This window comes from Odontesthes bonariensis, chromosome 5 (genome assembly GCF_027942865.1).
Source record: "Odontesthes bonariensis isolate fOdoBon6 chromosome 5, fOdoBon6.hap1, whole genome shotgun sequence".
NCBI classification, from domain to species: Eukaryota; Metazoa; Chordata; class Actinopteri; order Atheriniformes; family Atherinopsidae; genus Odontesthes; species Odontesthes bonariensis.
Genome location: NC_134510.1, coordinates 25,064,710 through 25,080,421, shown reverse-complemented (window position 1 = coordinate 25,080,421; position 15,712 = coordinate 25,064,710). Strand labels below are relative to the sequence as shown.

At 43.1% G+C, this 15,712-nt stretch overlaps 1 protein-coding gene across 1 annotated transcript in view; it reads right to left on the bottom strand.

Moving 5' to 3' along the window:
• The window catches only part of adamtsl4 (ADAMTS-like 4), a 42,929-nt gene that overhangs the window by 3,645 nt on the left and 23,572 nt on the right, over nucleotides 1–15,712 (bottom strand). Inside the window, exons 5-16 of the mRNA XM_075465606.1 lie at nucleotides 15,388–15,490; nucleotides 7,825–7,964; nucleotides 7,214–7,418; nucleotides 6,591–6,775; nucleotides 5,191–5,356; nucleotides 4,419–4,679; nucleotides 4,149–4,278; nucleotides 3,441–3,645; nucleotides 3,015–3,188; nucleotides 2,749–2,928; nucleotides 269–448; nucleotides 8–155 (exon numbers count right to left, since the gene is read on the bottom strand). Coding sequence (XP_075321721.1) covers nucleotides 8–155; nucleotides 269–448; nucleotides 2,749–2,928; nucleotides 3,015–3,188; nucleotides 3,441–3,645; nucleotides 4,149–4,278; nucleotides 4,419–4,679; nucleotides 5,191–5,356; nucleotides 6,591–6,775; nucleotides 7,214–7,418; nucleotides 7,825–7,964; nucleotides 15,388–15,490 — 2,077 coding nt within the window. The remainder of the gene's footprint in view (nucleotides 1–7; nucleotides 156–268; nucleotides 449–2,748; nucleotides 2,929–3,014; nucleotides 3,189–3,440; nucleotides 3,646–4,148; nucleotides 4,279–4,418; nucleotides 4,680–5,190; nucleotides 5,357–6,590; nucleotides 6,776–7,213; nucleotides 7,419–7,824; nucleotides 7,965–15,387; nucleotides 15,491–15,712) is intronic.

Sequence of the window (15,712 nt, the reverse complement as noted above, 5' to 3'; positions counted from 1 at the left end):
CACCCACCTGTGATTTGTAAGCCGCAGGGCATTGTGTTGCAGATTTGTTCCTGTTCAGGTTTGGCGCTGACGTCGCACGCTTGGCTGTGCTTTTTGTCCGGTGTTAGACATCGAACCTCCCTCACCTGTAAGCCCTTCCCACAGGACTGTGAACACTAAGACAAAAAAAAAAAAAAACACAGAGCGTAAATACTATGGTGAAAATCCTCAGACACTTTCACTCTCACAGTGCAGTTTCCACATTTCTTCCTGTCCCGTCATCTCTCACCGCGCTCCACTCTGTTGTGAACCACTGTGGCTGACACTCTCCCATCTCGCATTCCTGGACAGCCGCAGGCTTCTCCAGATGAGCACAATTTGTGGCGGGCACGACAGTAAAGTCATTCTCCATCTTCTCGACACAAATGATGTCTCGTCGCTGGGTTCCATCCCCACAAAGCACATTACACTGAAAGAGTACATCAAACGAGTCAAACACTCAACACCAGCCAACAGTGTCTGTGCAACAAAAAACAACAAAGTGCTCCTTAAAGTACAAACCCACAACCGAAAAAAGTTTGGACACTGAGTAAAGCGTAAATAAAAACAGAACTCAATGATTTGGGAATAATATCAACCTTCTATTTAATTTGGTTTTATTTCCTTTTTGTTTGTTTTTTTAAATCATTTGAAGTTGGTGCCAACGTGTTTCTAAAAGTTTGGAGTAAGCTGTAAGCTTTTGTTAACAGAGGAGACCAAATTCTTTTTATTTTTTTGCTTGATATAGGACTTCAACTACTTAACAGTTCAGAGATTAGACACCGGTTAGTTCAGATGGTTGAGCGGGCGTCCCGTGAACAGAAGCTGAAAGTCCTGGTCTCACATTTGAGTCTCGGACTGCGGCCCTTCACTGGGTGCTACTGCCCTCTCTCTCTGCCCACTTCACTTTCCAAAAACAGTTCAGAGCCTCTTTGGTCATATTTTTATATCAACACATCACTCAGCACTAACGATACCTCCACATATGTCAAAGGTACTCATGTCACATGCATAACATCAAGAATAAGGGTGATGCACTAATAACAAGCTGGATGGTTCCTGATCATTTTAGTTTGGAGGTCATGGCATCCATGATTTTTTTTTAAAACTTCAGTATAGTCCACCTTAAATATATTCACAACAGAGAATAAGACCGTTTTTCTGGATTTTGAAGTTTTTTTTCTTTGTGTGGTGGAGTTTTAACTTACATTTAAGGGTGCAGTGATGGACTGTGTTCACTGGCAGTGGTGTTAAGGAATGTTCCTGAGCCCGTGTAGTGAGTTCCCCACACAGAGTTATGTCTGTTTTAAATGTAGCGCAGTACTGGAGATCATGGCCATTTAAAGCAACTCCTTAGAAGTGCTTGAACCTTAAAACTATGCGCTTCTGACTTATTTAGAGTACACTGACCTTTGTCACACAGACTCCCAGTCTTAAAACTGCCCTGAAGCGCCCAGAGCTGAGATACCACAATTTACAACTTTGGTTTTCAGCCTGGAGACACGATGTTTTGTCTTACCACATCACGCACCAAAACTAAGATAAGAGCACACTCTTAGTGTAGCAAATAAAGTTGGGAGAACTAAACAAAACAAAACAAAAAAGACAATGTGGCAGATGTAGCAAATACACCCAAGACAATTTCTTCAGATGAACTCAGGGAAAAGAGATAAAGTGCGCGAGCAAGACAGAGAAGAAAAATAAATGTCAGACTGGATGATGTTAGAGGCAATGCAGACTTTGTTCTGTTGCTGCTTTTTGTAAGTAATAACTGATTATTACTGATAATAATGATAATCTAGTTTAGTGTTGTGTCGAGTTCACTTTGTTTGGCTCTGCCAGTAAAGTTAGCAGCACGCAGGTTTATAATCATGAAAAGATTACGATCCTCATAATTCTTCCTTCGCCCTGCATATGTTGTAAATCAGATGAGACTGAAGCTGTGGGTGATTGCTGTCATAAAACTGATGAAATATGTTTACATGCTCCAGACTTGCAGTAGTGCCTTGTATCATGACTAATGAGAAATACACAACATTACAGTAGCAGCGTGTTCATCCGTGTTATGTTATCTATCAGAAACGTAATTGTAAGTTATGACCTTATCATTATTGTCTGTGCCTTAAAGATGAAGTTGGCCACCTCGGCCCTGTTTCAGACTCAGCAGCAAATAAGTTCTTACTAAAAATGTTTGGTCAGTTTCAGCAAATTTCACACTAAACTCCTGAACATTTTCAGCCTTTCATAAGGTTCTCTGCCTACTTGAAATACATGGCACATCAAAAGCGATGCATTAATACTGTTTTCCTTCTTTGTTCCTTTCATACACAGATTTTTCTGTGTTATTTTAATCTTACAATGATATTATGTTCCGCATATGATGACATTTTTTTGTAATTGTGTGTAATTCTTAAAGGAGCAGTGTGTACAACTGAGCGACATCTAGCAGTGAAGTTGCAGATTACACCCATCTCCGAACCATTTTTAACTTTAAAAGACTCAAACTCTCTGTGATGCTTTTTTGATACTCAAAACTGTTCAGTATTGTGCAACCATTCAAGTCTCTGGCTGTTCTTGTTTGACTGTTTTGTTGGCATCAAATTCAGAATCAGAAAATATGTCATCGGTGCTCCATTTAAAAAAAATATCGGGTTTAAATAATTTGTGAATCACTGCATTCTGGTTTTATTTATTAAAACTTTATGCAGCATTTTCCTCCCTCCATCCTACCTGTGACCAGGGGCTGCTGTACCACATGGTTGTCGGCACACACGGACCCCTGTTACAGGCCTTCATCTCGGCTGGTTTTTCTGCAACGCAGTCACCTGCTCCTCCACCCTCTCTCACCCGTCCTCTGGTGAGACACACCACTTCTCTCTTCTGCACCCCGGGGCCACACTGCGCCGAACACTGAGGACACAAAGTGGGATATCATGTTAAGCATTACAGTTGAGTGCATGTTTGCTCCTTTGCTTATGTGCATGTGTGTTACCTACAGTTTTAGACCAGTCACTGAAGTACCAGTTGGTCACGCAGGGGCCCATGTTACACTCCTCAGTTCCTTGTGGGCGGAGCCTAGAGTTGCACTCCTTGTCATTCACCACGCTGCCCTGATCGCTGAGACAATGCACACTCCGTGTCCTTCTCCCCACTCCACAGTCCACCGAGCACTTTAGTGAACAAAGAAGAGAGAAACATGAGACTGAGAACGACCAGATTAAGCATGATACATTATCATTCAGTCAATAATATAAGGGAAAAATACTAAATGGACACAGAAAAATATTTGAGAAAATTTACGATAGAAACACAGGGACATAATGAAATTAAAAAGGAACTCCTTTTGCAGATGCTGAGATGCAGCACTCGTGCACCCACGAGCAGATGCAATTCCCAGTCACATCCTGGTTTTGTTGACTTACCGTGCTCCAGTCAGAGCCGACCTCCCAGTGCGAACAAAGCTGGAGCTGGCAGGCCTGCGTGGACTCTGGTGGGGTGAGGTTGGCACAGCGCTGGGGGTGGACCATGGTGGAGCGGTTTCCAAAGCTCTGCCTGCACTGGAGCTGCCTCTGCTGCACACCCGGCCCACAGGACACGCTGCACTCTGACCACGCACTGGCCTCCCAGCTGATGCACAGACAAGGAAACGTCTTCACCATCACAACAAATTTAGCATAAATGTTCAACTTTGTTTATGCAGAGAAATCCCAGCTCAATGCCTTTGTTCAAAATGCTAATCCGTTGTTTTTGCATTTTCAAATCGATCCACTTTGAAAATGCTGATATTATTTTCATATTCTACACCTCTTGAGACAGAACACATGTTTTGTAACAAAATAGCATCTGTTCGATTTTACTCTGTGACTTTCTCTGCTACCTGCTTAAAAGTACAACAACAATGCTCCACGGCCTGTTCATTCCTCTTTCACACATCTGGATTAAAGGCGTAACAGTCCTGGCTGTGTAGGAGGGGCCACTGATGAGTAATCAATTTCCCTTATAAGAATTTTTGAGAAAAATCACATGCTCGGGCTTATGTAAGAAAATAATGAATCATTTTAGAAAGCAAATGCAGAAAAACTTTGAGAAAAACAACACATGAGGGTGAATGTTAATGTGAATTTGCTCACAATGGTGGGCAGGGGTGTGTGTTACAAGGCTCCTCCTCAGGAGCAGGTTTGGCTGCAGAGTCACACTTATCATCTGGGACTTCTTCGTCTGTGTGGCGGTTTATACATAAAACGACTCTATACTGAGAACCTACAGAGAGAAGGGATGCAGTTTCAGTGTTATTGCACCGACACCCCTTAACCAGAGGAGGGTGACATCACATCATCCGAAATAATCAAGCAGATCTAAACTTAGAGTAAGATACATATATGAATAATCAGAAGGCTGACCTTTGCCACAGGAGGAAGAGCACTCCGAGAGGCCACCTCTCCTCCACACAAATGGCAACTGGGTGTCCGGTCGCAGGTCAGTGCGAGGGGGGATTCGGGCATTCCTATTTGGTGCGGATCCTCGTTGGCGTGTCCTCTCAGGTATCCACCGATCAGAGGATTGGGGAGAGAACACCGATGAGGAGGAGGAGGAGGAGGGAAAAGAAGGGTCTGAAACAGGAGAATCGAGAGGGGGGTCTTCTACTGACACAGTGAGGGGACCTGGGAGAGAGAAGATAAACACAGATGAACATTAAGACAAATCAAAAAGGAAAGGAAAGGCAGAAGAAAGGTGGTGAAAGAGAAAAGACTGACAAAGGGCGAGGAAAGAGGCAAAACACGCTGAAATATTGCAAATAGGAGGAAGAGAGTGAGTCAGAGGCTAATGATGTCACGATGAGGTCATGGTCTCATGACAGCAAACACGTCGAACAGATAGCCTCCCATCTAGGTCATGGGTAAACAAGTACACACAAACACGTTCATACAAGAATTCTTCCCACTTGGCCCACAACCGCGCCCATCCTAATCCAAAAAGACATCCATCATGTCTTACAGTAATATTTCCTCATACAGTTTGGAAAGAATGACTCTTAAGAGCTTCTGTTGTATTTACAGTACAGTTCAGCCACTGACAAATTTCAAATTTGTGCTAAACATATGCGGCGTGCGGAAATAGCCTCTGACAAGCAGGAGAGGGAAGATCAGAAAATTTAAGGTGCAATGGACGCACCACGAAGGGGTGCCCTCGCTGGCTCTCTCTCCCTCGGTCTCTCCCTGGGTGCCTCTCTGTACGTCTCCCTCTCCCTCTCTATCAGTCTTTCCCTTTCTCCCTCCTTCTTCTCCACTGGGATGTAGAACTCATAGTCGATGCCCGGGTTCTCCTTGTGGAAAATGATCTACGGAGCAAAACAGACGTGACACACCATAAAACAACTTGAGGGATCCCTGCAGAGAAATGTGCTTGTCAGAGGTTAGGATAGACCGCAGTATTTCAAACTGCTGCCCTCAACAGGGGTTCATTGTGACACTGCAAAACCCTGCAGCCTGTCTACAAGGTAATATGCGAGCCCAATTAAAAAAAAAATGTGGATGTTGTATATAATCTGAACAGGATGCAACAATTTGCAACATTTCTGGATCACAGACAATGATATGTGGAAATGTTCTTGAGCCCATGCAGAGATTTCCATGATAGAATCAGGCCTGTTTTTAATTTTCAGGGGTGCCCCCTTGTGTAATAGAGACGTCTTCAGATTCTCTGAATGCTTTAATGATATTATGTTCTGTGGATTGATATTAAATGAATATTCAAAATTTATGTTTAGTAAAATTATTCTGAAATTGCTAAGAATTTTGTGGATGCAGTTTTGTGCAAATTGCCATCTGCCAAGCAATACTTCAGAGAGACTCAGCCTGTCTTAGGTGCTCTTTTAATACCCGATTCATTTTACTGAGCTGTTGTCAGTTAACCTTACTGTAACATGTTGTACCAGCTGTTTCTTTTCAATACCACTTGCTTTTCCAGCTATTGGTTTCCCGATGTTGGTGCGTGACTAGTAAGGTGGACAAAAAACTAGGAAGAATTTCCTTTTGTTGTTGTTATTACAACAAAACACAGCAAGACTGAGCTCCAATCCCACTTGTCGTTCACCTTCTACATTTCCACAATTTTGTATTCAAATGCAACCTAAAACAACAGAGACATTGTTTATAATCATATGTTTTAGATGGTGCTCTGTCCACTCTAACCATACACATTTTGAATTTAGCCAACCAAAATATTTACCAATACATGCAAAACCAAGAGAATTGTACTTTTCCGGATTTAATAGTTAAAATTTAGACTTTGGAAAACATTTGTTTCTACAGTGGGGCAATTAGGGAGTTACATTCTCTGGAGAAACAAAGGTTGAGTGGTTTTGAATCCTCTGATGGTCTGATTCTGCAAGATAATAATGAAAGAAAAGCATTGAAGCATGATTCTCGCTGTTGTTGACAGAAGATAATTTAATTATAATCTTTAATGCCTCTGATCTGCTTGGACACTGATCGTTGTGGCTGTATTCATTGCCTTTATTTGTGTTTACTTACAGGGTTTAAATGAAGGCCTTCCTGGGGCCCAGTACTCACATATAGCTGCAGCTGTGTTGTGGTGGGTCCAGGTGCCCTCAGGGACTCCCCTCTCTCTTCTTCCCCCTCTGACTGCGCTCTGGGTCGGGTGTAGGTGAAAGTGGTCCCTCCTGCCTGGTACTCCCCTGGAGCGTCCACAGCCCAGCGCCCGTTCACCACTGATGCTCCTGTGCCGCTCCTCATGGCTGGAGAAACAAGAGCGAGAGTCTTAAAAGATTGCAGTTGTATTTTCTTTTCGTATTTAGACCCTGCTTAGTCTGGCAAATTCTTAGGAAACCCCCCATGTGCTCAAACACACTCCCAGACAGACAAACACAGACTTTGGAGAGCTGTTTAATTTACAAACAGGACGCTGGTGAAGCAAACACTCACACATGAAAACATGAACACACTTCACTGATTCCTTATGGGCTTCAACAATACTAGCTTTATCTGGCCCGACTCTGCAAGGCCACAAAATCTGCAGTCTTAGCTGAAGCCAGCACACACATGGTCCGGGGCCAAATATGCACTTCCCTCGCCAATATTTCACTTTTATTGGAGTTTGGACTTTTATTCAAGAAATCTTGAACTGCAATTGTATATGTGTGTGTGTGCAATTTTGTTTGCCCGTTACATCTCACCCAAGTAGTTAGGGCTTGCTCGTCTCTCCGTGATGTTGATGAATGTGGCTCCGGGTGGGATGTCCAGGATCTTGTGGTAACCAAAGGGAACCGTGACATTCTGGAAGCTTCCCATCACCTTTCGACAAGAGGTGTCCTGCCCACCACATACCCCGCACTTGTCAATCCCAGCGCTGGAGCCCAGCACCCCATCGCAACCCTCAGTCTGGCAGGAGAAGATGGTGAAAAGACGTGAGTGATGGCTCAGACAATGAGGGAAAAGTGGGGTAGGGGAACAAGGCGGAGTGGGGGCAGAGTAGAGAAACGCTAGAACAGTCTTAATGACATTTCACATCTGATGCAAGTGCTTATTTCACTGTTATTTTTGTAAATTGGTAACTGGTGGTCGCAAGATGGAGGCAGAAGGGTGAAATGAGGGTGAAATCAGAGAGTGAGAGTGAAAATAAGAGAAAAGATACAGAGAAAAGAGGCCCAGAGGAGGGCCGACCGAATCTGAGTGGTTGGTTCAAATTAGCCAGGTTCTGGCTGACTATGTCAACACCAGATAAACAGAGTGGACTCAGGTCCAGAGACTTCTGGACTCCCACACATGCGCATTTAAATCCACTCACCAGACATCTTCCTTCTACACACACATCATTGGTGCTAACGTTGAGGCAGGGCGTCCCATCTCTGACGCGCTCCGACTGACGAACGTAGAACCGATAGCCAGCAGGTCTGCAGGTCAGCTCACACTGCTTGTCTGCACCAACTGCAAAACACAAGCAGACGGTAGTAGCATGACCACAAGACACATATTGTACCCTTCTCTTCAAGTATGCACAACTGTTTGCATTTGTCTATCTGAACAGCGAGGAAAAGATGCAGCTGGGTGATAAACGTATTTCCATGTGGTCAGGAAACTGAGACCGGACCCATAATCCCTAAGTGTCAGACGGTGAGACAGCGATCAGCCATTTCCCCCTCTGCTCATTGCAGTCACTGCTGCACCTTCCCAGGAGATGCATACTTACAAAGAGGGTGTAAACGTAAGCTTGAGGAAGGTAAGATTTACGGGTGCAACCCAACTGGTACGCACAGAAGGGAGGGATAATATGTGCAAAGAGAGAACAGAGGGGAGGAATCAAAGAAAGAGAGAACTGCTTCAAGGTTAGAGAGGAAATGAAAAAATCCTTCAGCGCTGTAAAGAGAAGGCAGACAAGTAGACGAGCAGGGAATACAGAGGGACCTCAGAAGGGAGTAGGGGTGCAGGCAAACAGTTTGGAGGTTGAAAGGTGTGAAACTACAAGGAATAAATTATAGTTTTGTGATGCATGCTTGCTCAACAACTTCCCCTTGAGAAGAACTCTATAAAACGTTAATGTACAGTTGATATACAGCAGAACAAGTTCATTGAGGGTGTTGGATGGCAGATTTTTGAGCTCAGGCAAAGTTATTTCCATTTTACTTAAAAAAATATATGTATGTCCAACTTCTTATCTGTGTCTTTGGAGGGGAGAGACAGTCTGGTCTCTAAAATGTGGAACTATTCCTTTTAAGAAGTGACATAGGAATGGGCAGTAAAAGAAAGCGAGTTGCTTCACTGTTTGTCAAATTCTTCAAAGAAAGAGTTAGGGGGAGTAATGGGTGTTTAAGTCCTCAGTCAGTGTATATATGTGTGTGTGTGTGTGTGTGTGTGTGTATGGAAATTGCTGTGATTATGTTGCATGAAATTGGGCTGCAGACATGAACTCACTGCAAAAGACTCACGAGTCATAGATTAAATTGGCGATAGGAGGGAAGAGTTCCTGAAACTGGAAGTGTGTGACCTTGCACTCTTCCGTCATATTTCACTGACAATTTACAACACAACATTAAGCACGATGGAACTCCATATAAATATGAAGAGCTTGACTTCATGACCAGTTAAAGCTATTATACAGTTACATATCTCTGTCTGAGAATCAGTCTGTTATGGAACATGTTTAAAACAGAGAGATAAAATGATGGTTGAAATAAGTTTGTCATTCTAAACACTTTCATGGAGAACTAAAGACTGATTCACCATGAAAATAATTTAAAAAAAACGTCTCTGCCAGCTCGGAAAGACATCAGCAGCAAGTTACCTAAAGTTTCCATCATCTTCAAAGGAGACAGCTGAGAGCAAAGTGTAAAGGGCAAATACCAGACCCCTGCTTTCACCTTGTGAAGTTAAAGGAACTCCATATGCTTTCACAAAATATCCAAAGTTTCTAAAATCTCTCACAGCACAACAGTGCTTCTTCATGTGTAATACAAGCGCTTCACAGGTCATCTTGAATCAAGAAATGCTAAAACAAGAAAAATAAAAACTCCACTGTCCAGACGCCACATTTTACTGTAAGTCAGATTCCTTTTCATTGCATAGGTAGCTTGGTTGTTCTCCCCGTATATACGTGGGTTCTCTCCGGGTACTCCGGCTTCCTCCCACTGTCCAAAAACATGCATGTTAGGTTAATTGGTGTCTCTAAAAATTGTCCTTAGGAGTGAGTATGAGCGTGTGTGTGGTTGTTTGTCTCGTTTGTCTCTGTGTGGCCCTCTGATGGACTGGCAACCTGTCCAGGGTGTACCCCGCCTCTCGCCCCAACCGCTGCTGGGATAAGCTCCAGCCCCCCCGCGTCCCGACTGACGGATTAAGCGGGTATAGAAAATGGATGGATGGATGGTAGCTTGGTGTATCTGCTGTAAGCTGTCCAAAAAATTTTTTATTTACATCAAAGATGAGCCAGGTTGTGAGTCATGACAAAAAACATGGAGTGTGGGCCAACACCGCACATACAGTTTGTACCTTTTCATCTTGTTTTACACCCTGATAAACAGCTCTTTTCTTGCACAAATATATTAACATTAAGGAGTGTATTTAGTCTCACTAGGTGGGTGGAAGTGGTAAAGAGGTCATGCACAGGAAGCAATTGATTCAGGCAGGATGTTTATCTTTGTACAACTCTGCGGGAAATAAAAGTAAGACATGACTTGGGTTCATCAGATTGCTTGTAGACGTACTCTGAAAACGAAGAGGTCCTTTAGCACAGCTAAACATTGGCTTCAACATCCTTAAACAAGGCATGGAGGATCAGAGACAGAGACGACAGCAAAGAAGTAGATGCATCTGTCTACTCTCTTTGAAGGACAAATAAACCCTCAAACTGGTTTCAAAGTCTTTAGCACCGCAGTGCTGCACGTTGTGTGACAGCACGAGTCACTCTGCCATCTAACCTGCTAACTTTTATTTTTCAGCATTGCTTCCTCACTTGTTTGGTACCACCGTCTTTCTACTGCCTGATAACTGCAGGAAGACAGATGAAACGTATGTATTCAGACGGAAGGGGAAAGAGAGATACAGAGGGGGGAGTGTTCCCACCTTCTTTCTCTCCATGTTCATGCTCTCCATCCGTCTGTCATAGTTATCTTTGAGAGATTAAACTGGAGACAGTGGCAAAAGAGAAGGGGAGCTAAAAGTGGGAGATGTTTTCCCTCTTGTGCACTGTCTGCCCCTCTCTTTCTCTTTCTCTTCCTCCTCCTGGTCTCCCACATTCAGCATCTTCTCGAGTCAACCTCGAGCCCATCACAACTCCTATCCCTCTTTTATTCTTTTCATACGTTTTGGTTTTAACTTTAACTAGCCTCTCCTAGTCTGTCTCTGTTTCTCTGTTTGCTTCCATCTCTGATCTCCCATTTACTTCCACCATCCCGCTGCCCCTCTCTGAGCTTAGTGTTCAGACAGTGGAATATATGTTGTCTAAATATACTTCCCCACTATCTCTCCATCTAAACAAACTCGAGCAGGGAGAGAGAAAGAGACAGGCAGTGGGACAGGAAGAGGGTAGGATGGCTGTGCGCAGAGGGGATGAAGCCTAAAAAAAAAGGACGAGAATATTCAAGTACAACAACACCTGCACGTGCAGCGCTTACAAAACTGCAGAGCTGCTGCTGTACGGAGAACAGCAAGGACTATAATTTCTGAAGCTTGTAAGCACAGTGGCAGCTTTACTGTTTGAACGTCCACTCCAAAGACATAGGCCACATCAGTGCACAAAAGTGCACAATTTGTTTCACATAAATAGTTCTAAACAGATGTGTGCAGCTGGAGATAAAATTAACACTCCATGTTTAAACACATACACACACGTAATCCATTGTAGCCTCCAGAGTGATGATGAAAAGCTAGATAAAAAAAGGGCTTGGGTTATGGCCAATGGGAGCAGACTGAGGTAAACAATGTGATACAGTTTACTTAGCAGAGTGGAAAAGAATCATCTCCTGCTCAGACCGAGTGACGTCGCCAACCGAGAGCTTACAGTGCGGTATCCACCACAGCAGCCAGCAAATGTGACATTTTGGTGACTTGTTTTGTTCAAACAGCCTCATACTACAACAATACTTTCCGAACTCTGTAATAAAGGTTGTCCTGTTTCCCCCTCTCTGTCCAGTTGTCTCTGATTTATGAGCCAACTTCAAGGACAGGGCATTTAAAAACAGGTTGGAGCAGAGGGCAGGGACACGCAACAGATAGCGAACCTCAAAAAGCAAGTCAAATTCAGAACGCAGCCTCACAAACACCGAGAGAGCGGGGGTGCGGGAAAGGAAATCCCATGTGTATTTAAGCAGGCAGTTTGACTCCAGCTGATACCCCCAGCACCGGCCCAGGCTGCAAACACACACAAATGATCATGCTGATCCACGTCTGTTCTTAAGATTGCACAAAGTCTGACCAAAATATTAAAACACCCTTTTTGGAAGACTTCTCATGCTCGCTTGGGAAAGTCAGAGCAATTATACAGCGGGATATCTGACCTTTTCGCCAAAAATCTATCTGCTTTATGTTTGGCAGGATCACAGCTCACACTGGGAGAGAGGCAGGGTGTCAAAGGACAGGTTGAGTTTACTCATATAGCACACAATGAGGGTCATAGCTTTTAATATTACGTGTAACTCCGAAGCTACAATATACCTGTAGATAAAAAACTGTCAGAAATCAAATAAAACACGGCTTTATCGCAACATTGTATTATTTTTCTTGATCTATTTGTCGATTATTACATACTGTATGAATCAGCCACAACAGTAAAAACCACCAGCCTCCAACTATGTATTTTCCCCTGAATCTTCAACAACAGCTCTGACCTGTCATGTCACATGATCTATGGGGTGTCCAGCTGTGTCTGGCACTGTGATGATGGCAGCATATCCTTTGGGTTCTGTGGGTTCCTCGAGGTGTTTCTGAGCGGTAATGGTGGTATTTTGTCCTGCTGCCACTGCTCTCAGGGAGTACTGTTGGCACAGTATGGTGTGCTTGGTCTGCAGTAGTGTTTAAGAGGGTTGCTCGTGTCTTAACTGCCAGAATCCAAGGTTTCTCAGCAGAGCATTGCACTGCAACAATATGATTGTTTTTCACTTCAGCTGTCAGGGGTTTAAAGTTGCGGCTGGCAGGTCTACATTCCCACTCTGTTACTGCGTCCAACTTTCTTAACTGGTTTTGATGTCGTTTTATATATTCTTTTATAAATAAATAAATAAATAAAACATACTGTATACGTAATATCCCGGACATTTTATCACATAATAAATAACAGATCATGAAGAAATTAACAGGCAACGCCATATCCTCTAGAAAATATTGTGCAAATTTAGGCCTACTTTAGATTGAGCGAATATATAAGCAGATTTTACACCACTCTATACTGCATTCTTGTGGTCAAATTACAGGAAAGCTTGCCAACAGAGACTTCAAGTAGCTTATAATGATGCTGTGAGAATATTATTGAAGAAAACAGTGCAAGTCAAATGTTTGTAGCTGCAAGAGTCAGGAGTTTTCAGTCTGTTTTAAGAAACCCCAGTGTCTCAGAAAATGAAATTATTTTTGGACCATTTAATATAGTACGATGCGATACCAGGGCCAACTGTGGCGACCCTGGTATGGTAGTCTCTTTGTGGGGACTCATGGTCACCTTCTTGGATATTTATGTCTATCTGTGGGCAGCAGCGCAATAAATATATAAATAAATCCTAAATATAACACTGACATGTCAATGTAGAAAGTTTGAAACACTTTCAATGAGGGTCATGTTTGCCATGCACTACCAACACTTGCATATGATATTGTAATACATTTACAAGGCCATGTAAAATGTTTATACATGGCAACTTAAAACAATGTTTATGAGGTGTGGTAGTCAGTAGATTCCTGTTGCGTTGTAGCTCCATATCAAAGTGACAGCAGCGTTCAATATCTATAAACCTTGTCATGCACAATTACCAAACTCTAACATTTTATAGTTATCTATAGAGTTTAATGAAGTTTAAGAAATGCAAATAAAAAAAACTCTTAGTATGTCTTATGAACTGCCTCAATATACATCCAGCAGATGCAGAGAAACATTAGCATTCACTGCAATCCGACCAGCCATCTGTCCCGTGTCTCATGGGGAAATAACTGGCTTTAGCATTTCGTTCTTCCACTATAGCTCTATTCACACTGGACAAAAAAAAAAAAAAAAAGTCGCTAACACCCACAAACATCTGTCTTTTGTCTGCAACGGGAAAGGGTGCAATTGGTATTCGATCTGCGTCAAATGACTCCAAAGCAGTTGCGGATTTTTATCAGCTGGAGCTTCGACTGAATACCAAATGTACTCGACCACTAGTAAACTTACTTGTTAAAGTGAGTATGTCCACATTTAAGAGATCTTCATATACATACTAATTCTGATGTAATAAGGGTATATGTTTATCAGATAATGACTACCCATGTCATTAGAGTCAGTTCATCACTGCTTTTGTCCATGAGAACAGCTTCCTTCAGCAGCTAAAAATGACGTTGACGGGAGCTGTGAGACTGAAGCATGGCAGTAAAATTGTGAGATGGAAAACTAAGATTACATTCAAACATGGCTAATATTCAAAAGAAGGATTTTAATAGGTCCTTTAACTCGATCCATTGTTTGTGGAAAAAACTTTGACTGGTGGGACTTGAACTTTGAGTGTTTAAATCATGTCACTATCCAGATTTATGAAGAACATCAAGTTTGCGTTAAACACTCCATTAAACCCATGTATTCAGTTTTGCACAATCTGTATATTAGGGCTGCTGTACTGAGTGTGTTTTGTTTTCTGACAGAAGAACCAAACTAATGCATTGTATGTGGGCTGAGTGGTGCTGCTGATCTGCTGCTTCTGGGTTTAGGCCTTCATAGTGCTGCTGATACAGTCATCAGAAATGCACAGACAAACAGATACACAAACATTTTTCCACATATCATCCCAGAGCCACTCAGCTTTTATCTACAGTACAAGCGCCCTTGCCAATAAGCTCATGCTGTAAATACACAGAGGCACATACGCATACTTTAAAAGCCTAACGACAAACACTGTTGATATCATCTCACAGCTGTGTTTCGCTCTTCTCTTCCCCTCCCACGTTTGTGATAGTCTCTCTATCCACTCTTCTTTTTTCTCCCAAATTCCTCAAATATTCATAGGGGTTTTCTCTTTCTCCTCTTTCTTTCCCTCCAGCATTGTAAAACAAAGATAAACAGGCACACACTGACCTGCGCTGAACTATTGTTCACTTAAAAAAAAAAAAGAGAGCAAACAAACACACAGAACCCCACATTCGCACATACAAAGAAACAAAAGACATGTGCGTGCATAAGCTACGTCACCCCCCCCCCCCCCGTACTCCTTACGGTCATGTGACAAAACACTTGCATCCCATCACCTCTCACCTCTCTCCTCCTGTCTTTTTCTCCCTTCTTCTTTATCTCACTCAGGAGGAATCTGAGTGCTTAGTCAGAGCAGGGAGGAGAAGCTTGGCAGGAGAGGAGGGCAGAGAGGGAAATGTTGGAAAAACCAGAGGAAAAAAAGAAGAATACAAGCAGACTGAGCTATAGCTATTCCCTATTCCTCTAAACCCTCGCCACCGTCAAGGCTGCATGTAGATGTAGGCCCTCTTCAGCGGGAGGGTTGGGCAAGGAGGCCTGCCAACACTCACTCATACCAGAGAAAAATCTAACTCACTCAAACTCACTTATCACCGACTCTGTTTCACCCCCTCCTCACTGTCATGCCATTTTATTGTCCCTATAAACCTATTACCGCACCGAAGCACGTTGCAGCCAAACTCTTGACTACTGTGAGCGCGTTAACTCAGTCCTCACCTTCAGTGAAAGGCTCCCAGTCATAGAGGCGACCCATGAACTCCTGGGTGTTAAAGGCCGCACACTGCTCCGCTCTGGAGTCCAACGCACCTCCTCCGCACACCTGGAGGACAAAAACAATAAGTGACAAAGAGAAAAGTCAAAAATTCAGTGCCACACATTGATCCAATATGAACGGCAACTAAAACAAGTGTTGTTTCTCTCCCAGTCCCTGGAGGAGGCAGGGTGGAGCGCAGCGAGTCGAAGGCGAGGAAAAACATCTGATAATGAAGGGAAAATTAAGTTGAGATGAGGAGGGTAAGCACAAACACACCATGCCTTTAGG